Source organism: Aythya ferina (genome assembly GCF_964211825.1).
Source record: "Aythya ferina genome assembly, chromosome: 3".
In the NCBI taxonomy this organism is placed as follows: domain Eukaryota; kingdom Metazoa; phylum Chordata; class Aves; order Anseriformes; family Anatidae; genus Aythya; species Aythya ferina.
The window spans coordinates 106,849,571-106,877,008 of record NC_140298.1 but is presented as its reverse complement, the minus strand read 5'-3'; the positions used below and the strand labels follow the sequence as shown (position 1 = coordinate 106,877,008).

At 37.8% G+C, this 27,438-nt stretch overlaps 1 protein-coding gene across 1 annotated transcript in view; it reads left to right on the top strand.

Moving 5' to 3' along the window:
• The window catches only part of NBAS (NBAS subunit of NRZ tethering complex), a gene marked incomplete at its 5' end in the record, with an annotated part of 197,389 nt that overhangs the window by 91,388 nt on the left and 78,563 nt on the right, over positions 1–27,438 (top strand). The window contains 4 exons of the mRNA XM_084513261.1: positions 430–567; positions 20,516–20,745; positions 23,715–23,825; positions 27,151–27,401. Coding sequence (XP_084369387.1) covers positions 430–567; positions 20,516–20,745; positions 23,715–23,825; positions 27,151–27,401 — 730 coding nt within the window. The remainder of the gene's footprint in view (positions 1–429; positions 568–20,515; positions 20,746–23,714; positions 23,826–27,150; positions 27,402–27,438) is intronic.

Sequence of the window (27,438 nt, the reverse complement as noted above, 5' to 3'; positions counted from 1 at the left end):
ATCAATTAAATATAAATAAAAAAGTTTGGGCTGACGCATTTAAAGGTAGCTCTAAACAAATGCTGTTGGACTGATTTATGAGTGTGGTACTGGTGAAATAACACATTTGATAGAAGTTAGACTGCCTGACTGACAATTCCAGCATAGCTCAGAAATGCAGGTAATACCTTTATTGTGTAGAAGAAGGAACGACTTAGTTTGGAGATCATTTTGGTTAAGTGTGCAAAGGGAGAAATACAGAATACAGAATTATCACAATACAGAATTATCTTTGTGTGGGGGGGGAGAGGAAGTTAGTGACTTATTTCTGTGCCAAAAAAAACATAGAATTATTTGTAAATCACAGCAAGAAGCTTTTAGAAAGTTTGTGCACTTAACATTGTATGCTTGCTAATTCTTTCATCTAAATTAATGCTCTCTTTCTCCTAGGTGGTAGATGCCAACAAATGCTTTGAAAAGCAATTGCATTCTGCGTTATCTCTCCAGCTGGCAAGTTATTACTACAGCCTGCAGATCTATGCTCGTTTGGCACCATGTTTCAAGGACAAGTGCCACCCTCTCTACAGGGTTAGTACTTTTTCTTTTTAAAACCATATTCATTAATGTGCAGCATTAAAGCTATTCTAAATAGCCAGTACATGAGTTAAGCCTGTTAAGGAGCTGATCTGCCTTACACTGTGAACAGCCTGCTAAGTTATGCATAATTATTCTTGCACAGTGCTGTAAACAGGCAAGTACTTGAAATTTTCTGGAAGAGTATATTGTGTGTTCTTGAAGCACAATATCAAGTGTCATTTATAGGTAGTAGCACTAGCCATCTTCAAAGTAGCTTATAAACTGAGCAATAATGTGTATAGCCTATTCTGTCATCTTGCAGTACTGATAAAGGACTTCCTAGGATGAGTCAAGTGTCCATTTAAGCAAGAACAGGGCTGTTCAATGTTTATTGTTACGTATTTTAGTTCATATATGATGTATATGATGTTTATAAAGTTCATCCTTGTTCATTGATGAAATTGTTCATTTCCTGTGATAACTGTCTCTCTTCGTTGTTTTTCAAATGGCACAGCTCTGCTTCTTACTCATCACCTGTGATTAAGGGAGTTTAATGATAAACCTGAACTAAATGTGAGAGGTAACATGTTTGGTAAAAACCCAGGTTTCTTAGTAGGAATTAGAATTGATGCAAAAGTCAGGCTAATGTAAACTCTTTTTTGCTACTCCAAGAGTTTATTCACAGAATTCAGAAAGTTCTTTCTTCCTCTCCTGAAACTCTCTGGACTGTTTAGTTTCCAGCTTGTCTCTGCTTTACAGTTAAAAGACCACTCCAAATTTTCTGGAGAGAGATCACTAAGCACCATCGTAGCTGGAAAAGAGGAGGTATTTTCTATATTCAGATCAGCTCCGTTTTCCTCTATGTTCAGAAAAAGACTGTTTGATACTAGCCCAGTTCTGCAGTTTGGCAACCTTTGATTCTCCTGCATCCTGATACCCTGTTTAGAAACTAAAGGAAAAACTTAGCCCAGAGCTGAAATTTGTGGCACTAGCAAAATATGTTGGTTAGAGGAATTTGTTCATGGTTAAATAGCTTTCTTTTGAGCCTGCTGTTAGGCACCTTTGAGGAAAAAAAAAAAAAAAAGTATATACTTTTGTTATCTTAGCTTCTGTCTTACAAGCAAAGATGGACAGTTTTATTTTATGAAAGAAGCTATGAAGCCTTTTGAAAGAAAATGTCCTCATTTTGAAAGAACAAGGACAGATGTTAAAACTTAAGCTATTTCTACTCCAGTTGTCATTTAATAAACAAAATCATATCAATAATACCATGTAGTTTATCACTTACCAGTATGATCTTCAGCTAAATCTATTATTCCATCTTACTGAAATATTGTATGTGATTGGATTCTAAGTGTGGATAAACAGTAGATTCTAAGTTGTTTGCTAAAACGATTAAATAAATAAATAAATAAAAATTGTCCTTGAGTACTCAGTAAGAAAAGAACATAGGAGAAGACATTTATTGTTACCAATGCTAAAGTATCCAGTGTGGGACAGTTGCTGAAGTTGAAAAGAAATAGTAACTGATACTTTTTTTCCAGCCACACATGCACAAAGGAAGAAAAAAAAAAAACAAAAAACAAAAGACAATTTCCACAGAACAGACATTTGTTTAAATGAGCTGGTAACAAAGAATGGTTCAGCTTACAAGTTGTTTTCCTCAATGTTACCGAATGCTATGGGAATAGATATGCTCTTGCCTTTTGTATTTGTTTTTCCTTTAAAACTAAGGACATAGGAGGAGGACAAGGATTGTTTCTAAACTTTGTGGTACAAACTTTCATGAAGATGATAAACTTAATTATTTATGTCATTCCATAGTAGATTGTCTCCTAGCACATGCAGCTGGTATCTTGAATTACCTTTATTTTCTGTTTCTCAAAACAGAAATGTGTCCTTAAGTCCTTTAACTATGTAATTCTCAGCTATGGGCTCTTCTTACAAGGTAACTGAGTAGGCTTGGTGGGTGAAGAAGTATAATCAGTCTCTTTTCTCCCCTATTCTAAGTCTTTACATATACAGTAAAGATCTGAATTTGGCACTTGAGCCACATGCTGAGAAGGCAGATCTTCAAGATCATAGAGCGCATACTTCTGTATAACAGCATCTGAAAGATTCCTCTAGTCTACTTAATCTACTATCCTAACAACCTTATGTAAATTTTTAGAAGGTTATATAGAAGCATGGAGATACCTACACTTCCTATGTCTGCTTTAAAGTAACATTTTGTCTTTCAAAACCATACATGGCTATCTCCATAATAATAGGAGAAATGTTCTCAGGATGAAAATTGCTAAGTTGTTGCAAGAATTATTAATCAAGAAAACACATTTTGAAGGAATCTGTAGTTCTGCTGGACAAGGGCTTGACTTTTTCCTGAGACCTGAAGTACTGTTAATACCTGTGCATCAAAACAGAATCATAGGTTGCCAGAAATTCTCACTATGTTCTTTTGTATTGTTGATGTCCAAAAGAAAATCAGATGGAGAATATCTATTTCTGATGAAGTTATTACTCTGTAATAAGGAGAAACAAAGGAATTTGGGGTAAAGTACTACTGTGTTTTTGTACCCAAGACAATTAGATTTTGAAGTTTAGTTGTTATTACAATTTAGACATAATAGTCAGAGTTTAGGGCATCTGAGCTTTATTAATTTCTTACCCTGAGGGAGACATTAATAGAGTTCTAGAACTAAATAAAAAAACCTGTTAAGGATCTGTGAAAATCATGCCAGACAGAAAATAAAATACTGAAAAATAGATTGGGTGTGAAAAACATTCTGCTGCTGGTTTAACTGTAGAAACCCTTCTTAATATTTATATCCATTTCCAGCTCTGACTTCAGCATAGTCTTCCTAATTCCAACTCTTCGTGTCTAGGCAAGATTTCTATATTCTTCTTCTATCCTAATGAAAATCTGTTTGTATGAAATTCATCCTCATCTTCGTTTTTTGTATGTTCTTTTTTGCTTTTTTGAGCTTAGCAGTTGGCAACGTGTCACGATGGCTGAGTAACGCTGCTCTTGCACCTGCTTTTTGCATGTGCTTTGTGAAAGTTGTCTCCAAGTTACTCTGTGATTCTAACTTCAATCAGCTCACCTTGGCCAGTTTGGCTTTTTAGAAAACTGACAGGTGACAATTGCATGGGAGGCTACATTAAAGGCAAAGTCCAACCTCATAAAGTCCAGCATCTTTACCTTGTTGTTTGCCTTCCCTTAAAATCTGAAACTACTGTGTTTTGGTCCCAGCAGTGAAGTCTGATACTGAATATCCAATTCTCCAAATTTTTCCTTCACCTGTACCTGACATTCCAGAAATCTCCTGGATTGTTGTATTCTTCCTTGTTGTCCTTCCAGCAGGTTTTATTTTCCAGAACAATATTTTCCATGGGAACCATGAACCTTGATATTGCAATTCTTTGATGGATTTTGTTAATTTTTTTTCTGTCAAGTTGTCTGTAGCACTTAATTTACTACAATGCTGCTCTTTCTATAATCTCTCTAATCATGACCCATACATTTTTCTCTATCACCTCTTCCATAGAAAAGCTCAATGTGTTCAAGCAGCTTTGTCATTACACCATATCCACTGTCACCTTTTCTCCTGTTTGTCCTATAGTAGGCCAGCTCTCCTCCAGCCATTGTTCCTTGACTTCTCTCTGGGGTTCGTTCTCCATTCCCTTTGAGATTAATTTCAAACTTACCTAACTAGGTTAGGTTGGATCTAGCTCACCCCAGTGTCTTTCCTGACAGAATCCACTCCTCTGTGTAGCCAGATGCCTGTTAACCAGCAATGCTTCTGAGTCTTGATAACCAAAATCTGTTTGTTTGGAAAATGCTGCTTGGTTTTGCATCGTTCTTGCATTATATGTCAAAAGTTTAGTCTAGTATAGACTAAGATATATCATCTAAGAATACAAAGTTTTATTGAGCATTCCTTCCAACTGCCACTTGGATTTGCCACTCAAAAATTCTTGCTCATGATGAGAGGGGAAGCTGTACAACTGAGCAAGATATTTCCTGGATGATTTTATTTCTGTTAACAGCTTGTCTCCTCATTTGTCCTTTACTGGTGATGTGATAAGTGACCAGTATACATATATACAGGCATTTATTTTCTCTAAAAAGGAGTGAGAAGTTTAATTACCCTAAGGTTAATTGTTTTATTATGTTCCTGTCTCCGTGATAATAATTTAATATAGAAGTATTTCTATGGTTTGGGAGAAGAGTGTTTTCCTGACCTTAGCTGGGAGGTTATGCTTTTTCTTGCAGCATCAAGCAACATTTCTGACAAATACTGCTAAACTGCAGAGGAATTCCGCAATTAATGCGAGATGAAGAAAAATTATTTTAGCATATTCTTATATATTCTTTTAGCAATTCTTAGATTTTTTTTTTTTTTTTACTAACTTACCTGTTATTTTCATTCAATAAAATGCCATTTGAAATGCACAGAAGGACAGGAGTGAAATTCAATGTGTTGAAGTGGTAACCTCAGTGATTGTAGTGATGCTTTTGATGTAGCCTAGAGTTGATGAAGAAGTTGGGACTTCTAGTTGGGACTACTGTGTTCCACAGTAGCTTGATTTAACCGATTTTTGAGTTTGTGAAAAGTGTGCTTTTATACAATGACAAATGTCCTCTATACACATAACCTGATTACTTGATTCCCTTTTCTGTTGCTTACTGCTTAGGTAAGCCTCTATCCAACTTTCCCGAAGAGGCAGAATTAAGTCTGCTTTCACCTCAAATAAATTCCCTGTCTACAAAACAACTTTTCTCTAGTTTTGTTTTTCTGTTTTCCCTTCTTGTTTGTATAATAACCTTTGTGTACTTTAGTTCCTCTGCTTTTTCTTTTATTTTTCTTTTTTTCTCCTGTCATTGTCAGACTATTGTTTCTGTCTGCTCACATCTTTCTTTGTAGATCTGTGCTCAGGCTCACCACACTGCCCTCATCACTGTGACATCTGTAGTCTTTAAATGCATTGAGTGGCTGTGACAAATACATCATGTGTGGCTTATTCTCTCTCATCTCCTTTCCCCTAGGGAAAAAACAGCATGTTTACATACACATTTTTTTACATACACATATATGTTTACATGCACATTTTTTTTCATTAATGAAAGCAAGGTCAAAAGGAGTGAGTGTGCTTTGAACTTGGCACTGAATACACAGAGGTTTGTACAGATCTTATGGGAGTTCATTCTGCAGGCTTGACCTAGTCCCCAAGATGATTTAGTCACTTATTTGTATTAGAGCAACCCTAATTGTAGATACACTTGCATTAAGTTAGAGAAGCAGAGTTCCCATTCACGGTCCTTATTTTAGGTATTATTCTTAGTCTAGGATATTGAAAATACAGACTTACTTTGAACTCTAATAAATATCAAGTAAGAAAGCTATATAGAGGAGGGAGAAAGGCAGATCTTATGAGCTACAAAATGTGCCACTTGTGTTCTATTGGTTCTAATGGCTTAAAACCAAATTATGTGGCACTGTAGTGCAGCTAGAAGGTAAGTCTGTACAGATGAGGTAACCTTTCACTGGAAATCAAATGATAATGAATAATTTCATGTTTGTGTTTAATGATAATAATAATATCCTATCACATTCCTAAATTATGAACTTAACTCAGTAGACATAACATATTCTTTTTTAGTCTCAAACTGGATTACTGTACATGAAATTTTACTGGAGCCTATTAACACTGCATGCATTGTTTCATTCCTTCTTAACGGGGCTTTTTTTTCCCACAAGCTAGCATGAAGTAGATGGTGGTGCCCTTTATTATTGGCTTAAAACATGCCTTCTTCTATTGCTGTTTTGAGTCCTGATTCAAGACCTTGCCTCATCTTTGCCCTTCTTACTGTTCAGTTAGTGATGCTGGAAACTAGAAAACTTGCTTTGGCAATATATCATGTCCTGTTTACTTCGCTGCTTGAATTTTCTGTTTTATGTTCTGCATCAATTTCAAGTTTGTATGCACTTCCTTCTCTTGCTGCTGTTTTTGGCCACTTATCATCTTCTTATATCCTATGCTGCTTGCATGTACACTGTAAGATACTATTACCCATTAATACGTTGGAAGAAAAAATAACTAAGTATCTGTGCATCTATCTCATTTGGCATACGCTCCTGTTTCTAAGTCCAGTGTATACCTGATGCTTCTGAAGACAAAAATTGGGAGAGACAAGAGTGTAACTCCTTGAATCTATGCTGCTCTATTCTTTCTCCCATTGACCTTCCTGCACATGTGTAGAGTCTGACTGGGAAGAGAGCCAAGGAGAAGGGAGAGCATTGAGGGAAGGCATCATGAGTGAGACTTTAACTGGTAATCTAAGAACTGATCTTGTGTGAGTGTTGTGTTGCTGGTTTTCTGTTTTGGTTTTAATACTAAAGTAGCCAAAGCACTGTATTGACATATTGTATGGCATTTGAATAATTCAAAGAACATAGCATCATTAGAAAGCTTAAATGTTTATTTTTCATCCTTTCTCCAGATTGTTGATAAGAGATTCTGGATAAAAGTGCTGTCAGAACTTGCCCTTGGAGGATTTGCTGCTAGCACTTCCCTATCCTGAAAAGTGATTATCCTCTTTATCCTCTTTTGATAGTCCAGGCGGGCAGTGACAACATCGAAGAGAGAAGCCTCAAGGCTATCAAAAGAGACTTTAGGGGACTGGGTCGGTTAGTGGATGGAGCGGGAGTGCAGGTGGTGTTTTCATCCATCCCTACGGTGGCAGGGAGGGGTTCAGAGAGGACATGGAAAGCCCAACTGTTAAACATGTGGCTCCGGGGCTGGTGCCAACACAGAAATCTTGTGTTTTTTGATCATGGGGCACTTTACTCAGCACCTGGCCTGATGGCCGCAGACGGGTCCCTATCTTTTAGGGGAAAAAGGATCCTGGGCCAGGAGCTGGCAGGGCTCATTGAGAGGGCTTTAAACTAGGTAGGAAGGGGGATGGGGCTGAAGCTAGGATTGTTGGGGCTGTGCCAGGGGGAACGATGGCAAGGCCGGAGGATAAGGCAATGGCCCAGCTGAAGTGCATCTACACCAATGCACGCAGCATGGGTAACAAACAAGAGGAGCTGGAAGCCATCGTGCTGCAGGCAGGCTATGACTTGGTTGCCATCACGGAGACGTGGTGGGACCAGTCTCATGACTGGAGTGCTGCAATGCCTGGCTATAAGTTCTTTAGAAGGGACAGGCAGCACAGAAGGGGTGGTGGTGTGGCTCTCTATATTAGAGAGTCTTTCGAGGTTGTAGAACTCGAGGCTGGGAATGACAAGGTCGAGTCCCTTTGGGTTAGGATCGGCAGGGACAACAAGGCTAGTGTCCTGGTCGGGGTCTGCTATAGACCGCCGAACCAGGATGAGGAGACGGATGAGGAACTCTACAGGCAACTGACAGAAGTTGCGAAATCGTCAGCTCTTGTACTCGTGGGGGACTTCAACTTCCCTGACATATCCTGGAAGCACAACACAGTCCTGAGAAAGCAGTCTAGGAGGTTTCTGGAGAGCGTGGAAGATAGCTTCCTGACGCAGCTGGTTAGTGAGCCTACCAGGGGTGGTGCCCCGCTAGACCTTCTCTTCACAAACAGAGAAGGACTGGTGGAAGATGTGATTGTCGGGAGCTGTCTTGGGCAGAGTGACCACGAAATGGTGGAGTTCTCTATTCTTGGCGAGGCCAGGAAGGGGACCAGTAAAACCGCTGTATTGGACTTTCGGAGGGCTGACTTTGAGCTGCTCAGGACACTGGTTGGTGGAGTCCCTTGGGAGGCGGTTCTGAAGGGCAGAGGGGTCCAGGAAGGCTGGGCGCTCTTCAAGAGGGAAATCTTAATGGCGCAGGAACGGTCTGTCCCCACGTGCCCAAAGACGAGCAGGCGGGGAAGAAGACCAGCCTGGCTCAACAGAGAATTGTGGCTTGATCTTAGGAGGAAAAAGAGGGTTTATAATCTTTGGAAAAGTGGGCAGGCCACTAGGGAGGACTTTAAGGATGTAGCGAGGCTGTGCAGGGACAAAATTAGGAAGGCCAAAGCTCATCTGGAGCTCAATCTGGCTACTGCCGTTAAAGATAACAAAAAACGTTTCTATAAATACATCAACACAAAAAGGAGGACTAAGGAGAATCTCCATCCTTTACTGGATGCGGGGGGAAACTTAGTTACAAGAGATGAGGAAAAGGCGGAGGTGCTCAATGCCTTCTTTGCCTCAGTCTTTAGCGGCAATACCGGTTGTTCTCTGGATACTCAGTACCCTGAGCTGGTGGAAGGGGATGGGGAGCAGGATGTGGCCCTCACTATCCATGAGGAAATGGTTGGTGACCTGCTACGGCACTTAGATGTGCACAAGTCGATGGGGCCAGATGGGATCCACCCAAGGGTACTGAGAGAACTGGCAGAGGAGCTGGCCAAGCCACTATCCATCATTTATCAGCAGTCCTGGCGATCGGGGGAGGTCCCAGTCGACTGGCGGCTAGCAAATGTGACGCCCATCTACAAGAAGGGCCGGAGGGCAGACCCGGGAAACTACAGGCCTGTCAGTTTGACCTCAGTGCCAGGGAAGTTCATGGAGCAGATCCTCTTGAGAGTCATCACGCAGCACTTGCAGGGCAAGCAGGCGATCAGGCCCAGTCAGCATGGCTTTATGAAAGGCAGGTCATGCCTGACGAACCTGATCTCCTTCTATGACAAAGTGACGCGCTGGGTGGACGAGGGAAAGGCTGTGGATGTGGTCTACCTTGACTTCAGCAAGGCTTTTGACACCGTCTCCCACAGCATTCTCCTCAAGAAACTGGCTGCTCTTGGCTTTGACTGGCGCACGCTTCGTTGGGTTAGAAGCTGGCTGGATAGCCGGGCCCAAAGAGTCGTGGTGAATGGAGCCAAGTCCAGTTGGAGGCCAGTCACTAGTGGCGTTCCCCAGGGCTCGGTGCTGGGGCCGGTCCTCTTTAATATCTTCATCGATGATCTGGACGAGGGCATCGAGTGCACCCTCAGTAAGTTTGCAGATGACACCAAGTTAGGTGCGTGTGTCGATCTGCTTGAGGGTAGGAAAGCTCTGCAGGAGGATCTGGATAGGCTGCACCGATGGGCTGAGGTCAACTGCATGAAGTTCAACAAGGCCAAGTGCCGGGTCCTGCACCTGGGGCGCAATAACCCCAAGCAGAGCTACAGGCTGGGAGAGGAATGGTTGGAGAGCTGCCAGGCAGAGAAGGACCTGGGAGTGATGGTGGATAGTCAGCTGAATATGAGCCAGCAGTGTGCTCAGGTGGCCAAGAAGGCCAGCGGCATCCTGGCTTGTATTAGGAACAGTGTGACCAGCAGGGCTAGGGAGGTGATCGTCCCCCTGTACTCAGCTCTGGTGAGGCCGCACCTCGAGTACTGTGTTCAGTTTTGGGCCCCTCGCTACAAGAAGGACATGGAGGTGCTTGAGCGGGTGCAGAGAAGGGCGACGAAGCTGGTGAGGGGCCTGGAGAACAAGTCCTACGAGGAGCGGCTGAGGGAGCTGGGCTTGTTCAGCCTGGAGAAGAGGAGGCTCAGGGGCGACCTTATCGCTCTTCTTAGGTACCTCAAGGGAGGCTGTAGCGAGGTGGGGGTTGGCCTGTTCTCCCACGTGCCTGGTGACAGGACGAGGGGGAATGGGCTTAAGTTGCGCCAGGGGAGTTTTAGGTTAGATGTTAGGAAGAAATTCTTTACTGAAAGGGTTGTGAGGCATTGGAACAGGCTGCCCAGGGAAGTGGTGGAGTCTCCATCCCTGGAAGTCTTCAAAAGACGTTTAGATGTAGAGCTTAGGGAAATGGTTTAGTGGGGACTGCTAGCGTTAGGTCAGAGGTTGGACTCGATGATCTTGAGGTCTCTTCCAACCTAGAAATTCTGTGTGATTCTGTGATCACTAAGCTTTCACCTTTCTTTTCACCAGGTTTCAGTTCTTAAAAAGGCCTTTGTTCCAATCCCATGACAACTTTTTCTTGACTGGACTTTGGTTGGAAAACTTACCAAGGAATTTTGGAAGGTCTTTATGCTTGTTGTCTACAGAATGTCCTTTACCACTGTGCTCGTTGAGTGCTAATAGGACTCCAGCAAGTTAATGAGGCAGATTTTTCTTTACAGAGGCCATGTGGACTCTTTCCCACCAAACAGTTTATGCATGTGTTCAGTGGCCTCATTCTTTATGATGGAGTCTGTCTACCAGGGATGGAAATCAGACTCTCTGGTCTGTCATCCCTGTGATGATCCTCTTGAAATCCGTTTTTTAGATCGGTCTTGTACTCTGGCACGGTGGTTATAACATGTGTTGATGCACCTAAGCCTGTCATTTAATGTAATTTCATGTTTGTGTTTCTTGAACTCAAGGTGAATGCCATCTGGTCATAGTGGCATGCTAGCTCATTGACTTCCCCTGCTAGGGTTATCCATCCCTGCTCCTTTCACACCTTATCACCAAGTGATTCTGCCAATTCTCTAGCTGTTCTGATTTTGAGCTGCTTTTCAGAACTCATTGCTATCATCTTAGCCATTCCTTTTAAGATGCTTTGCAGGTTTTTATTTTTTTTTAGCCCTTTTAATTACCTCTTTGACCTGTCACATATTGTTAATTTTCTTTTCTCACTTGTTTGTTTATTCCTTAGTGATTTATCAACAAACACGCTTCTTCTTTCCCCATCTTTCCCCTAGCTCACTATATGCTACTACATTCAAAGGCTTAAGACTCAAGTAAGCTCTCCTGCACTAGCAGTCCCCATGGAGGCTTTTTAACGTCTTCTGGTATCATCCCTGAAATAGTAAGCCAGCAATTAGTGACATTGCAGTCATAGCATGACAACTATGTTCCTTTGGTTGAAGTGTGTTTGATATAGATAAGCCAGTGTTTTGCATATCCTCATATTTCTTTGTCTGCCAAGCACAAAACACTACAAAGCATCATTTTATTTCTTCAAGGTAAATTATACTTAAAAAAGAAAAAAGAGATTATAGCAATGTTACTCATTTTTATTTTGCCAGGACTGTATAAGCTATGCTGTTAAATCCCACTTCTGAAAGCAGAGCAAATGTTCTTAAGCCAGCTGTTCAGAAATACTCTTTCAGAACAGAAGATCTTCAAACCTTGAATTTCATGGAAGTTTGAGTTCTAGTTTGCCTGTGTTCCTCTGGAGAGTTACTTACGGATTTTCATGCCAGGGAGTTGGGATAACTTCTGCTTTTTCTCTTGCAAGGGGTTTTGTTTCTTTCTGAGAGAGTACAAAGGTGATTGCCAGCTTTTTGAAGCAGTCTTTCTGTAGTCAGTTCACTTTATCTTCTCTTTTACTTTACTCTTCAGATGATGGTATGGTTTTTCAAGTTTCCTTGAAAAATTAGCACTGAACAAACAAACAAAAAATTACCACCAACAAAAACAGCTAGACAGCTATTTCAGTTAACTAAAGGGTTCAGCATTTTCTACTTTGAACATGATACCGCTTCATAATTTACAGATGAATGTAAAGCTGTCAACAAAATTAATTTTTGCAAGCAGCCTGATTGAAATTTTATGTGACATTTTTTTTAGAATATAAAATACTTTAGCAAAGTGTTATTCATCTGGATTGTCAATATAAGTAAGTTTAGAGCTACAGGCAGTCTTCTCTTACTCAGGAATTGAGTTGCCTCTTCTGTTTCTTTTTCTTTCCACCCCACCTCCCCAATTTGGAGAGTTGAGGGCAAATGTTTTGGTCTGGATAAATTTAGCCTAAGAAGCTTTTCAGAAAAATATCACAGTAAGGGAAGGTGGTCACTGAGACACTCACTGAAAAAAACAGGTGTTTTATTCTGTTATGTAGCTCATGGAATAGTTTTCAAGCTTGAAATTAGTAAAATATAGAAATATTTGCATGTACCTACTCAGGTAACTACAGTTAAAAGCATATGATATTGTACACAGGAAACTAAAACGATATCACGTTATACATAGATTTTACCCTAGGAATGTATGCTTATATCAAAGTCTGTGTGTGTGACTAAAGCTGTGGCCATGTAGATCAAGAGTAAAGACATATTCTAAAGGAACATCCATAACATCATTTATTATTAAAATAAATAATTTTTTTTTTTAGAGAAAATGGAGATGGTCAGAGGGTTAGGATAATTACAAAAATTGAGACATTATTTAGTCATTTGTCTCATTATGTCTCAACTGAGACATATTAATGCTGACTGCAAATGGGAAAAGAACTGTGTACTATGAATTCAGTAGTTGACGCAAAACTATGTAGTAATTTTCTATTTTCAGAGATGTTCTTTTATTTGACATTTTAACTTTGCATTTATCATATGTTAGTTCCCCTAAAGCAGCTTTAAGTTGAAATGACAAGATGAGTTTTTCTACTTAAGTCTGACTTGTCAGTATCCTACCCAATATGAGAGAGTCTGCAAGAGAACACGAGAAGAGAAGCTATCAAAACATTTTCTCTTGGGACAGATTATTCTTCACTCTTGCTGGAAGAGCTGATTGAAAACAAAGCAAAAAAGCATTTAAAACAGCACTAGAGCAATTTGTTCAACTCTTCAGATACAAGTCATTTAACTTAACTGTGGAAGCAACTGCCTTAACAACTTTTAAAATTATTTTTATATGTTATTAGCAACAGCAGTAACTTGCATTTTTTTTTCCTGCAGCAGTACTGGCTTCTGTATTAGTAACTATGTTGATTTAATTTAGAGGTTTTGCTTGCACTTTAAAATAACTTTTTGTCATTATTTTGTCTGCTGCTGGCTCTTAAAGGATCGTATGTTACTTCTGTAGCCAAGTTTTATCTGCTAGGAATTTATCATAAAATACATTCAGTAAAAGCTCAAGGCAATAATTACAATAGCATGCAGGTATTTACATTAAATTATCTACAAATACAGTGGCTATTCTTTTGTCTTCATGACTTCATTTTGTCATGGATAGCTGTTTGATCTTAAAATATGATGTATGCATGAAATAAAATTGTAACAGCATTTTATTCCTCTTTTTTTTTTTTTTTTTTTTTTTTTGGTATTCTGATAATTCTAGCCTGCAGTTTTGCTACCTCTGCAAATAGAGTTGAAAAAAAAAAATCATAGAACATGATTCCTCTTCATAGGTGTTGTGCATTCCTTAGCCCAACTCTAATACCAGCTTTAGTGTAATTTCTGAAACAGAAATAAAATCAACAGGTAATATATTCCCAAGGTTGTGTGCAAGCAAGATCTGATGCATAATTCAAAGCTAACAGCTTAACTCAGTGCTTTTTATTCAGTCTCTTCTGGGGGATTTGCCTGCAGAAAAGGTTCTTGGGATTCCACTTTTCCACTTCCCTGTCATCTTTACTTGTACCAGCATCTTGGGCAACCTTTTCTCCTTATAAGAGCCGGGTAGTTTTCCAACATAGTGATCTTGAAGCAGCAGTGGAGTGAGTATGCTGCCTGACTTCCTATTACAAGTGTTTCAGCTTTCAAACATTGCACTTCAGCATTGCTTATTGAAAACACAAAACATTCCTTCTATTAAAATAAACAAAAACTAAAACAGCCAAATAAATAATTTGCTCTTTTTTAGACTAGTTTTGAAATACTATCATTTCCAAATCTTTTCTAGATTTTGTTTTCGCGACTTATTTTTAGTCACAAAATGATGAGGAGTGTTGCCGTTTGAATTGTTATTGGATGTCCACATTGCCTGATAATGGAAAGAAGCAGGACTTTGGAAATAAGAATTAATTTCTTCCATTTCCTGTGAAAGGGAAATTGCTTTTTTGCAAACTGCTTGCCTGTGCTTTTGTGTTCCTCTCACAATTTACCAGCTTTAGCTAGTTTCTTTATTCATGAATTAGTTTACACCAATTTCACTGTAAATGTACACATATATATATATATATTTAATAATTTCCCTGGAAATTCAAATAACTCTTTCAAGTTAGTGCTAGTCTTAAACCCCTAGGCACATCAAGACTGCAGAGTTCTCAGTCACCTGTGTACTTCAAGTATGTAATCTACTTTTTGTATGATGTAATATGAGTTGTACGCAGGATGTTTGGGAGTAGTTTAAACTTGGCCATTTTAAAGTGAGAGCTTCAAAAAACAGTGGCTTTTAAACTGTGATCTGTGTCTGTTTTATACAGACATTGATCTTCAGTAAAATTTTAAAATGTTCTATTTCAATATATGGCAGAAAAAAGAGAAATTTGGATAAAATCTGTGGCAAATGCAAGGAGGGAAGTTAGGGAATTTGAGTCCACAGCTCTACTCCCAGATCTATAATATCCAGATCCACATTTTTGAGTACAGTATGAAATGGCAGGGTTGTATCATCCATGCACAGTACTGTGCCAACAAGCAATTTTTTAAGAGCATCAACATGTTTCAAAATCATTGTAAGTAAATACAGCTGAGACATTCAAGTATGCTACAAAAGCATCTGATGGATCATTTAAGATTCTAAAAACCTGAAATACAAATTTAATATTGTCTGTATGTATAAGAAGACATACGTGTGTCTTTGATAATTGAGGATTAACGTTTTATTTCATCTCTACTTCATTTTATGTTAGTATGTATAGCAAAGACATGAAGCATTTTGTAGCTTACAATAGGTATACAAATAGGCATCCTTGTATGTTGACTTGATGTAGTTTTGCTGGTGGACAATGAGATTTGCTGCTTCTTGATCCTGATGCATGAGTGTTCTGTTGTGTTACCCAACAGTGTATGTAGCTAGAGGACAAAGAAACAGGATGCATCCTTGCATCTGAATCCTGCTAGTACAGCTTTTATTTCTGAGATGTTCGGGCTCCCAGTCATGAACTTTAGCTTTTGCTTTGAGCAGATCAAATGTGAGACAGCCATGATCTGAAAGATGGACTACCCCAAATTGATCTGATGCTGTGTCATCGTGAGAATGTATTCTTGATTCACAGCATGGCAGGCTTGGTGGAGGGCAAGTGTTACTGATTTAATTAATGAAAAGGCATCCTATAAAGGGATGGATTTTACTTCTTGAGTAAACAGGCATGGGTAAACTTTCTTTCCTATAAACCTTTTTTTTCTTTCCCAGCTTCAGTACTTGGGAAAAAAAAAAAAAAAAAAAAAAAAAAGCTTTTGCTTGTGTCTCCTTTTTTCTTTTATATTTGTTTGGATCAGATTTGTAGCACATTGAATCTCTTGCTACAGGGATTGTGGCTTTTGCTGCAAGCAAGGATTAAGGAAGAACTCTCCTCTCCTCCCTGAAATGTATCAGTGCTTTCCAGAGGTGTGGTTTGCATAGAAGCACTGCACATTGTCAGCAACTAGAGGCAGGGATGATGATCAGTGTGTACCAGTGTCTGTAGCAGGAATTTCATGCCCTGCACTCTGGTATCTTGTTTTGCTCATGTACCATCATCTCCTGGGTTTACTAACTGTTAGGGTTTTGGGTGGTGTATGTGGCTTCCTCTGTAGCATGATCTTTTTCTTCAGATCACTTAAAATGTTTTGAAACAAATCTGGTACTACAAGAATCCGCCACAACTAAAACATTCTCTGTCTTTCCATTCAGATTCCAATGGCTCACTATGTTTGCAGCTTTTGATCATTACCTTTTAATCATTACGTTACTCCAGAAAGATCTGCAAAATCAGTTATGCATTCATGGTGATTATGAGCAGATTAGCCTAGATGATCTTGGCAGCTTTTCTCATCAATGTTCCTAGTCGTTTCTGTATTGCAATCTGAAGATCATTTACACTAAAAAAAAAAAAAAAAAGGCAAAAAATGCTCCTTTTTAGAACAGTTTGAAAGATTATTGGTCTTAAAATAAGTAAACAGGCTACATAGTTTATCATGCTCTAATGTCATCAATGACGCACTTACATGAAAGCTGTCTTTTTATTATCATTATCATTATTTTTACTGTAGCTGTAAAATTGTTGCCACTTCAGGAGGGGAACAGGAGAAAGACTGACTCATATTCCCCTTTTTTTTCTTAATGTGTATGGCTGAATGCAGCATTTTCAAGGGATGTGAAAGAAAAAGGAGGTGACTGGTGACAGCCAACATGGCTTCACTAAGGGCAGATCATGCCTGACAAATCCAGTGGCCTTCAGCGATGGGATTACAGTGTTGGTGGAGAGGAGAATAGCAACTGCCATCCCCTACCTGGACTTGTGCAGGGCATTTCACCCTGTCCCCCATGATATACTTGTCTCTAAATTGTAGAGACATGGATTAGATGGATGGACCACTTGATGGCTAAGGAATTGGCTGGATGGTCACATTCAAGGAGTTTATGTTACCGGAAAGCTGGGGAGGGACTCTTTGTCAGGGAGTGTAGTGATAGGACAAGGGGAAATGGTTTTAAACTAAAAAGGGGAGATTTAGATGAGATGTTAGCAGGAAGTTCTTGATTCAGAGTGGTGAGGCACTGGAACAGGTTGCCCAAAGAAGCTGTGGATGCCCAGTCCCTGGAGGTGTTGAAGACTAGGTTGGATGAGGCTGTGGGCAACCAGATCTAATGGGTGGCATCCCTGTCCGTGGTAGGGGGGTTGGAGTTAGATGATCTTTAAGGTTCCTTTGCCACCCAAGCCCTTCTATGATCCTATGATTCTATGACCTGTGGCATTGTTGGGTTCTGCTCACAGAGGCCACCCCTGCAGCTTGCTGCTACCAAAGCCTTGCCACATAAGAATAATACAACATTCTGTCTATTTGAACTAGGTATCTAATGGATGCAGAAGTATTTGTGCTTTTATTTTCATAAAGTTATCTTATTAAAATGTGGAAATGTTAATGATTATTTAAGGCTATGAAATGCAAGTTCTGAACAGTTCGATACTGAATGCTTCAGCTGTGTTTTCTGAGTGAGCTTGTCTCAAATGCCTAATAATTGCTGCACAAGCAACATTATTTTTTAAGAAAGCATTTTAAAACTGTGACAAAGATGACAAATCGGAGAGAAGAAAATCTGTATGATTCATTTACACTGTGAGTGAGTTTTGCAAACAACTGCAACTCAGGAAAAAAAGTTTTCATGGATTAAAAAAAACAAGTAGAAGGATTCACTGATATCCCCTATAGGCTATTGCATGGAGCAGGCTGTGGGATTTCTCTAATTTTTGATTTCACATACTTGGATAGTTCAGGGTCTAAGTCTTGTAGGGGATGGAAGGGGCAACAGTTGATTGAAAGATCTCTAGTGGTGGAGAGAGTTCAACACAATCCTTGACAAAGGATCCCAATAAATAAAGAAAACAACAAAAACAATTGTTTTCTTTTGCGTTAATGTGTATATCCTAACTTACCAGCTATTAGATTTCATACTTCAGTTGCTTAGCTAGAGGAGTGTGATGAACTTTTTTCTATTACACATACATGGGTATTTGTACAGGGAACAATCATATTGATCTTTAATTATGTCATTAAGAAGTTCAGAAGTTCAGTCCTTGTAATTGTCCTTGATCCAGGTTTTTTATTTTACTTCAGTTACAGCTTGATATTGAAACAAGGTAGAAGAGGTTCAGATAAGAAAAACAGTGAAAAATGTATTTACTAGTTTGATATATAGCAGTCTTGGCAGAACTGCAGGCTTATTTGTAGGTATTATTTGGCAAAAGTACTAGCAGGAGAATGATAAGCTGATTAGATAGCCTTAAGGTGCTCCTTTGAAGCATGAACAGGCAATGTGGAGGATAGCACAAAGATGCCTTTAGGGAGATGTGACACATGAAGAATGAAGGTTGGCATCAATGACAGATGTCAGATGAGAGGCTGCAACTTGGTCAGAATAATGTGTTTGGAAGTCAAGTGGCAGAATTTTTTTTTAAAAGAGGAGTTTCAAATTTATAGCCTGTGTTGGGCCAGTGTGTTGAAGATAAAGGTGGAACAAAAGTAAAGTGTTTTCAATCTGCCTGAATATTATTTATAAGTTACTGTTGTAAATATTCAAGTTACATTCAACCTCACTGTGAAAAACTTGGTGCTGTGCAGGAAACTTAATAAAAAGTGTTGTCTTCTCATCTTCAGAAGCAATTTTTCAAGGAATTGCTCTGACAGATGTTTGAAAATATTTTCAAGATTGTCTTTGTGTACTTCATGAATAATCCCGTGTGCTGTGCAAAGGAAGAAGACTGCTGACATTAGACTCTGCTTTTCTTCATGGAGAGAGGGGGAACCTAGCTGAAGAGACCAAACTTAGCCACAGAGGTTGTCAGAGGCACCTGCCTTTCCTAGTGGATTGCACAGCGGATTGAGGCAATTATGTTAAACAGTTTTCCTCATCTTGCTCTGATTTTTCCTGTTTCCAGTGCTTTGTTTTCTACTGTATCACCTAAAATTAGATACCAGGGTATATAATAAGCAGCAGTGTATTGGTTTCCAGCCAGTGTAATTGCATTGTAGAGGCAGTGCTCTGCCAGCCTATCTCTTTTCTGAGGTTTTATTATTCTGTTACCAATCTCTTAAACAATCTTGAAAGAACTACTGATGTTGTTTATAAAATCTATGTTTGCAGTGTTTAGAGGGCTTCAGAAAAAATATCATGTGGAGAGGAAAAAGGATGCCCTGTAGCATTTAATATGACTTTGTGAGCAGCATGTCAGTTAAGACTTGAAAAGGGGGGAAAAAATAAATCAATTTAGAATGACCATCAAACCACAGAGAAGTTCAAGCGTGTCTCAAGGTTCAGATGTTTTATACATTTTTAATTTGCTGTACACTGTAGTTCATGTTCGTAAGTTTTAGCTTTTAATTTAACAGAACCATTCTTTAATAATAAAAACAAAGTACATTGTCCATTATTTTCAAAATATTTATGATCACAATAGTTAAATCAGTTATTTTAGAAAATTCTGTAACTACAGTCGGCATCCCAAGGTATTTCTAAGTGGCTGTTCACTGTAAAGCAATGCAGTTCAGTATTAGGTGCTGGGACACTGTAGGGAGCACTCCATCCTCAGTGGGTTTGACACAGAAGTCATGGTGCTGCCTTGTGGGCATTGCAGCTTTGTGGAAGAGAGAAGGCTTTGTTCATGTTGGGTGATGTATCAGACACAGCTTTGTTCTAGTGAAGGGGCTTAGATGTAGCCACTGCCCAGATTAGCCGATTACCCAGAGGTAATTGGAAACTCTTTGTAATGCACATATTCCTTTTCCATTTCAAACATGTTTACTGTATTTGGTTCATGTTCTAATTTGCTACATGGGCTTTTGACTACAGAAGTTAGTGATGGATTAAATATGCACTTGATGCAGAAAAGTAAGTTTTCCTTGTGATGAAAGTTATTCTGTAAACAAAGGTTATCCTAACCAGTAGATGATCAATATTTAATTACTTGAAGATTTCAGCATTTAATGTACAAAATGAATGTGTGTAGGCAATGTGTCTTGTGTGTAATTTGCAGATCTTGCAACACTTCTTGGTCTTTGAAAGTACCAGTGCTTGATATTGAAAATGCTGCCTTTTGTCAATTCTGCAAAATAAAAGTATATCAGAAAATCAGCAATTTAAACCAAACCAAACAACAACAAAAAAAGACTCAATGGTATTGCTTCCATTTTTTTCTTTTGAGGTAGTCTGTATTTATGAATAAACTTATTTCTAGTTTTGTGACTGAGAGATTTGCAGAGTTTTCTTTATAAATTTTATAAAGAAAAACTTTATAAATTTTATAAATCAGTTGCCTAGCTTAATAGTAATAAAAATGAGGTTTTTAAAAACAAATTCAGTCACAGTGACATACTTTTAATCTTAGTATATTTAGGTAAGTTAGTGTGAGTTCTCGTAGCATATAGCATAACTCTAAAACATTCCAGGACAGGTTTTAAAGTCATAGTGAGTACTCCTTACATCTTGCAATACTTATGTACTTAAGATTTCTCAAAAATGGAAAAATATTTCAATTTTGAACACTGGAATCAATTATAAAATGGTAATTTTTTTGAAGGAACACGTAGGATATTTTCAAATGTGTTTTCCAATTATTTTTACAGGCTGATCCAAAAGAGCTGATTAAGATGGTCACACAGCATGTTACTCAGTATGGCTATAAAGAGTGGCCTGAAGAAATTGCAACTTTGATAAATCAGTTGCATTACTACAATGAACGACTGCTGGATTTCACTCAAGCTCAGATTCTGCAAGGACTTGGCAAAGGAGTAGATGTGCAGAGGTTTACAGCAGATGGACAGTACAAGAGAGAAACAATACTAGGACTGGCAGAGTAAGTAAGATCTATTAAGTGTTCATTATTTATTTTTAAATGGAATTACTTTAAGCTTTAAAGCAGGAAAGCAAATTGAAAGTAGCGCTGACCTTTAGAAGATAAGTTGCAAGTTCCTTCAGATATTTACACTGTAACTGCTACAACTGGGGTCTTTGCAATTCAACTATTCCACTTAAAACATTACTCAAACATCTGGGTCGATAACTTTTAATGGAAGATAGAACTCTTAACTTCAATATTAGCAGTTAATAAACATAAAGTAAAATCAGGGCACAGGTGGAGGTCTGTTCTCTTCCTTTCATCTTCTGTATGCCTGCCATTGAAATCTATTAGGCTATGCACAAGTGTCAGTTTATAATGAACTGTAGCAAAACAAATTAACAAATCTCGGAACCCCAGCTTCTTGTTACTGGTTTTAAACCATAAATAAAACTATTTTATTTGTTAATAATTAAGTTAAAACTACCCTATATTACAATATATACTTTTTGTAAACACTTGGAATTACTGAAGCCTCCACTGTGCATATTGTTGTGATATGTAGAATGCTTTTCTCTCACCTTTAAGTCTCCCAGAATAGGAAAAAGGTAAGCTGTAGGATAGTAATGTCTCTTCATTTTAAAAATACATTTTATTAACATTTGCATGCAACTGCTCTACAATGTGAACAAATATATTGAACTCTATATGTTTTGAAAGCACTCCCAGTTGAATTGCCATTAGACTGTCGAAGGGTTAGTAAAAATGAGACTTCATAGCATGTAGTTGAGTGGTAGTGCTGTATTAGGCAGTTGCAAAGATGCAATTAATTACTTGTTCAGCTCACAGCTTCCTTGTTCTAATCTTGTTAGTTGACTCCTAATCTGCATTTTCTGATGAAAACAATGTGCAAATTTAATATAATTATGTAGCATATTTTTTTTCTTGCTTGCTTTTGGTTTATCATTAAATGGCTCGTGTTTTGAATCTTTTATGAAGTGCTGTTTGCAGGAACAAAACCTGGAAGAGATGGTATCTTATTTACAAAAAAAGCTTTGTACTAGAATGAAGAATTTGTTTGCTAAAACTACTTAACAATTTATGTCAATATTATCTTCCATATTTTGGTGAATTCTCATTAGAGCTTATTACACATTATTTATCAAACATTTAAAGATTGAGGTGCCTCACAGACTTAATCAAGGCTAGTTCTTAAGCAGTTTTCAATTTGGGAAAAATAAAGCAAGAATATATCAGGGAAGTAATAAAGGAAACTAGAGCAAGACTGAATTGGAATTCCTGAGTTATCAGCTGAAGTTCCACACAGCTTTAGGCCAACCATAGTGTATAAACTTTCCAAATTATTTTTCACTTGTGGCAAGTTCTCCTCCCCCCCCAACTCGATTACTGTGATGTTTTCAGCCTATCACTGCTTCTGCTTAAATGTTTTTATTGGAAGCTGATTTTAATGAATGAGTATCTGTTTTTTCCTTGTTGTATGTAACTGAACCAAAATACTTTTGTTAGATTTTTTTATTTTGTGCCTGAGTGATCTGGATTAGAAAACATGTGCAATTATGGTGCAATTGGAGTTTCCATAATTTAGTTCATGATTAGTGGGTTCTCAGAACGATTTTGATGCATATGAAATAGGTCCCTTTCCAGAAGACTAAACCAGAATATCCTGTATAAAACGTCTTCAATGTACTGTAGCTCTTAATAGTGTCATTAGTCTCTGAAATACTGTGTATGCTTTTGATGCTCTGGTCTTTTAGTTAAGACGTATCTTTTTCTCCCCAATGCTTTGCAGAATTCAAACAGCTGTAGTCTTCCATTTTGTTTTCCTTTTCCAAGCATGAGACTTAAAGGCTGTTAGCTTGAATCTTCATTTTACTTCTCCTTTTTTATTTATTTATTTATTTATTTATTTTTTTTCCATTTTACGTCTTCTGAGGATGAATGACTGGAAACATCAATCTCATTTCTTGTCATTATAATTGAATGCAGTTCTGGTTGTAATGCTTTGTAGCTGACTGATATGTCCAACGATTCTAAGTGCACATATGCATTTGTATAATACAACAGAGGTTTAACAGAACAACACTGGGGGGGGGAAAAACAGCCCTGATTTTCCAAATGCCTGTTTCTGGGAGCATGGAGGTGATCATCAAAATTCCAGCTGAGCAGCACTGTACAGGTATATTTTCAGGTACTTCAGCAATGCGTGCTGGCACACAGACGAGAGATGGCTAAGAACCATGCACAAGAACTGCTCCTTTCTTTGCTTTCTTCTGCACTAATCTTTGAGCTGTACTAACTTCAGTGGATTAATAGAAAATAATATGAGGTTAACATCAGGCTTTCATCACTTAACAGATTGTTCTGTTAAAGGGTAGTAACACAAACAGTTTTTACTATTTGTAGGACACTTAGAGAGTGTAGCTGGACACCTTCACACTTTTTTTCAGCCTGCAAAGACTAGCAATGTTTCTGGTTGTGAACTTCTAGGAAAAGCTTTGAGTATCTACATACCAATCTGCATACCAAAGACTTTAGATGTTGCCACTAAATAAGTGCTGCATCAAGTAAGTGCTGTGATGCATTGGTTCACATTGGTTATCATTTTGTAACTTAAAGGAAAATTATGTTTTTTTTTCTGTAGCAAAAAGGTTAAGCAGAAACCCAACTGTCACTAAGAACCAAGGTGTATGTGGAGCAGGTATTTGTCTTTGAAATTTCTCTGTATTTTGATTTGATTTCAAAATTTTCCCTAAATGGACCACAGAACATGGAAAATGCAACAAGGCACACTTTGTGTATTTTTATTTAACAGTGGTTTAAAACTAGTGAATTAAATCTAGGTCCTTGGTTGGAGAGAATAAGATTAACAAGAAATCATTGCTCTTCTAATGGTAATACTTACTGTCCTGTCTCTAGGGGCTTAGTGTAATTTTTCCTTGTTCTGTTTCATGGCTCTTTTCTACAAGAACACTTGAAGAAAATGTATACAAGATTGCTGTTTCTTTGGCTCAGCGATACAACGTCCCCCTTTGGGAAGTTTATATGACCCATCTGGAATTTTTATTCACTGACAGTGGGTAAGTTTTGCAAATTGACATCAGATTCTATTACACGGAAATATGTCCTAATCTGAGATAGAATGGCATTATACTGGGGGCAGATTTAGGTTTGTGTTTTCATATTTCTTGCATGTGGTGTTTTTGTAACCAGCCATGAAAATGTGTTACAAGCAGACATAAAAGTCCATGTGCATCTTACTGTTCTTGTAAATATCCTGGGACTTTGGTTCAGTTTTTAGGTTTCCACAGCTATCAAGTCCTTGATAGCAAAGTATCCTTACCTTTATAGTCCTTTGGAATAGGTTGTGAATTGTGATAATGTTTGTTTATTTTAAAATAAACTTTGGTATTTATTGACCTCTCTTCTAAATAGTAGCAAAGGAAATAACTATATTAGAGCTTCTTAGTTGTGTTATTCATTTGTGTGTGTGTGTTTTATGGAAGCACTTTCTACAAGACTTCTTTGGAACTTTTCTAGACTACAGGATTGTGGCAGATGAGACTTGGCATTGATGGCAAGGGGGATTCTTTTCTTTTGCATTCCCGAGTTGGTTCAAGAGCCTTTTTTTTCTTTTCAGACTTGGACATCTTGTCAGTCAGACAATAACTTTTAGCAAATTGAAAGAGAAATAAACCCTTTTAATGAAAGCCTAAGCTACTTACCTGAATAGTGCATTCAGGTGACAGTGATGTAGAGCCCCATGTGTAATATAGCAGCTCTTATCTACTGTTCTAACAGACATGATGAAATTAGTTGGTTTCAAATTTTAAATTGTGAAAGCAGCTGTAGCTTGCAGCAGTACTTCTACCTCTCTTAACATTAACTATTAATTAAAAAGCATTAAAATGTTTTATAGAACATGGGGTATAAAAAACAAAGCCGGATAGATTTTGGTACATAGTCTGAGAAGGTGAAATAACATTCTGTGATTCCTTTGTTTTCTTCAGAAAACAGAGAAGTTGTATCTTTGAAATTTTGGTGCTACTAAATGAATTAGTTCTTTAAACAAAATAGACAGTTGGAGTGTAATCCTGGCAACACTGGGGTCAATATGAAAGAACCAGATCACTTCTCTGGGACTAAAATTCTACCGAAGGTGTTTTGCACCAGTTTTCCGTCACTTTTTGTTCTGTCCTCTGTGAGTCAGTAATCATAGAATTCTGAAATCACCAAAGTATGAAGTAACAACCTTTTCCCTAATGAAATTCAAAAAAGTCTTGAAAATTGATATATAATAGCATAATATGCTGCTGAGTATGTTTTTGTTGTATCATAATCTCATTTTAAAGTTGATTGACAGCATATGGCAATTACAGTATATTTTACTCTTGGGATTATGGCATTAATAATGCATGCCTCATTATGCATTCATTCTGAAATGAAAAGAAGTTTATTCTAAGACTTGCTGCATATTTGGTTAAAGAGATTATTTCTATAAGCCACTTTATGTACAGAGAAGTTCAAAAGAAGCACTTACATGGTTTGTATTAACTATTTCTTTGATTAGTTGGTAACAAATAAACATGTTTTTCTGTTGTGCTGTGAATTTGAACTTGATGAAAATTGCACATAATCACTGTTTCTTAATTAATTGAACACTTAATTGTTTCTTGTGGAGGATCTGGTCAAATTTGAATGCCAAAGTGTATAAAATGCTTTTTATAATTTTAGCAACAAGAAATTTTATGTTTATCTTCCATAGATTCTATTCCATGATCTTGGTGAACAACATAATGAACCTTTCTTGCTCTCCCCTGCATCCATCCCACTCCCTCAACAAAACAAAAGAGAAACAAAAAACACACAGCAAAACTCTATCGATTTAAAATTTAACATCTCAAAGTTCAACCTGTAGGCTGGATGGTATGGAAAGAAAGTGTATTCAGAGCTTTCAAATCTCTTTCTTGATATAAATCAGTTCCAAGTGTCAGTTTTGTCTTACATTAAGAGTATTAAGAGTGAATGACATTTTATTTCCATTAGTAGCAGACATTTTTCCCTTAATATGGTAGAACCATTACACTTAGCAAACAGCTAGAATCTAGAGACCTAAATTAAAGCTTACAAGGTTAGGTTTCTAGCCTGTGGGCTCAGTTCTAGCCATAAAAATAACTCAAAAATAACTTATCCCTTAGAAATCAGAGATTAATTTTAAACTGAGAGAAGGTTGTCTGTAGTATTTGCTGTATGAAATTCATCTTTAAGAATGAAACTTACTTACTTGACTTGGATATCAAAAAGAAACACTACCTTACTTGTGGCATATATACTGAGGGAAAAATGATGTCAAAATTCTAATTTAATCAATTGTAAAGGTAGAAAAAAAAATCAAATGTGGTTAGAAGACATCAAATCTCAAATTGAAACATACCTACCTAAGGTGGCCTGTGGCTGGATGCTGGGAAGAGTCAGTTTAATGCTCATCCTTAGGTGACTTCTTTCCTTAGATTTTAGGTAAAAATTTCTGTTGAGAAATGTATAAACTCAAGATGAGACTTCATTGATATACATCCATTTTTACCTCTGTTGAGGGAGAAAAAAGGAGTGATTGCATTCAACTGTCTTTTATGTAGTCTGTTGGAAGTGTCTGAGTTCATGCTGTGAATGAACTAATGTATTCGTTTCAAAAGGGTCAAGAAAAAAACTTCCAGCAGTGAGACTGGCTGAGGTCAACCTGAGATTTTTGGTATTTTCATAAGTTTTTATGGATGACAATTTGAAAGGTAGCATAATAAAACTGTCAAATTAAACGTGAAGTATGAATGATAGTGTCAAATAGATAAACTGGTGGACAAGAGTCAATTTTCAGTGATGTTCTCTAAAAGAATGCACAGGTCCTCATTTACTACAGAAAATGTAATAGAACGAGAGAACAGGTTGGGCTGTAAGATTTTAAGATTTTTCTAACATCTCTCAACCACAAGTGCTGTGTGCATAATTTTTTTTTGTTATTGTTGGCTTTTGTTTTTTAAGCAGAAGCTTAAAATTCCTATACACATGCACTGGACATGTCTACTTTTACGTATAATTAGAGATTTTACATATAATTAGAGAATTGAAATGCCGCTTTGAATCACACATAAAAGTCTTAAGTGTGTCACCCTTAGTCTTCACATCCAAATAAACAAATAATACGATCAGGAAATGAAAGAACTCCTTAGTTTCAATTCTCCATAAACAGAAGCTATCTATGAACAAGTATTTGCTCTTTCAGAATCTCTTACAAAGTTGAACCTTACTACTCAAACAAAGAAAAATATTGTTTTGTCTTCGTAAGTGTTGAACTGAAAAGGCATTAATGGCATGTCCACGCCTTTAAAGCAAAATTCTTTCAAAACGCAGATTGTCTACTCTGGAAATAGAAGAAAGAGCACAAAGTCTTGGTCTTTTTGAGACTTTGAAAACAAGTCCTGAAACTTTACATGAACACATGGTTAAATATGTTTACCCAAGTATTGAAGGTAGAGATCATCAGCGGTTGCTTTATTATTTCACACTCCTTGAAAATTGTGGTTGCTCAGAATTTGTGAAGCATGCTGTGAAACCTGAAACTCACATTCGACTCCTGAAAAAATTCAAAGCAGTTGCACCAGGTAAGAGAGTTAATGTGTGTTTGTTTTTTTGTTTGTT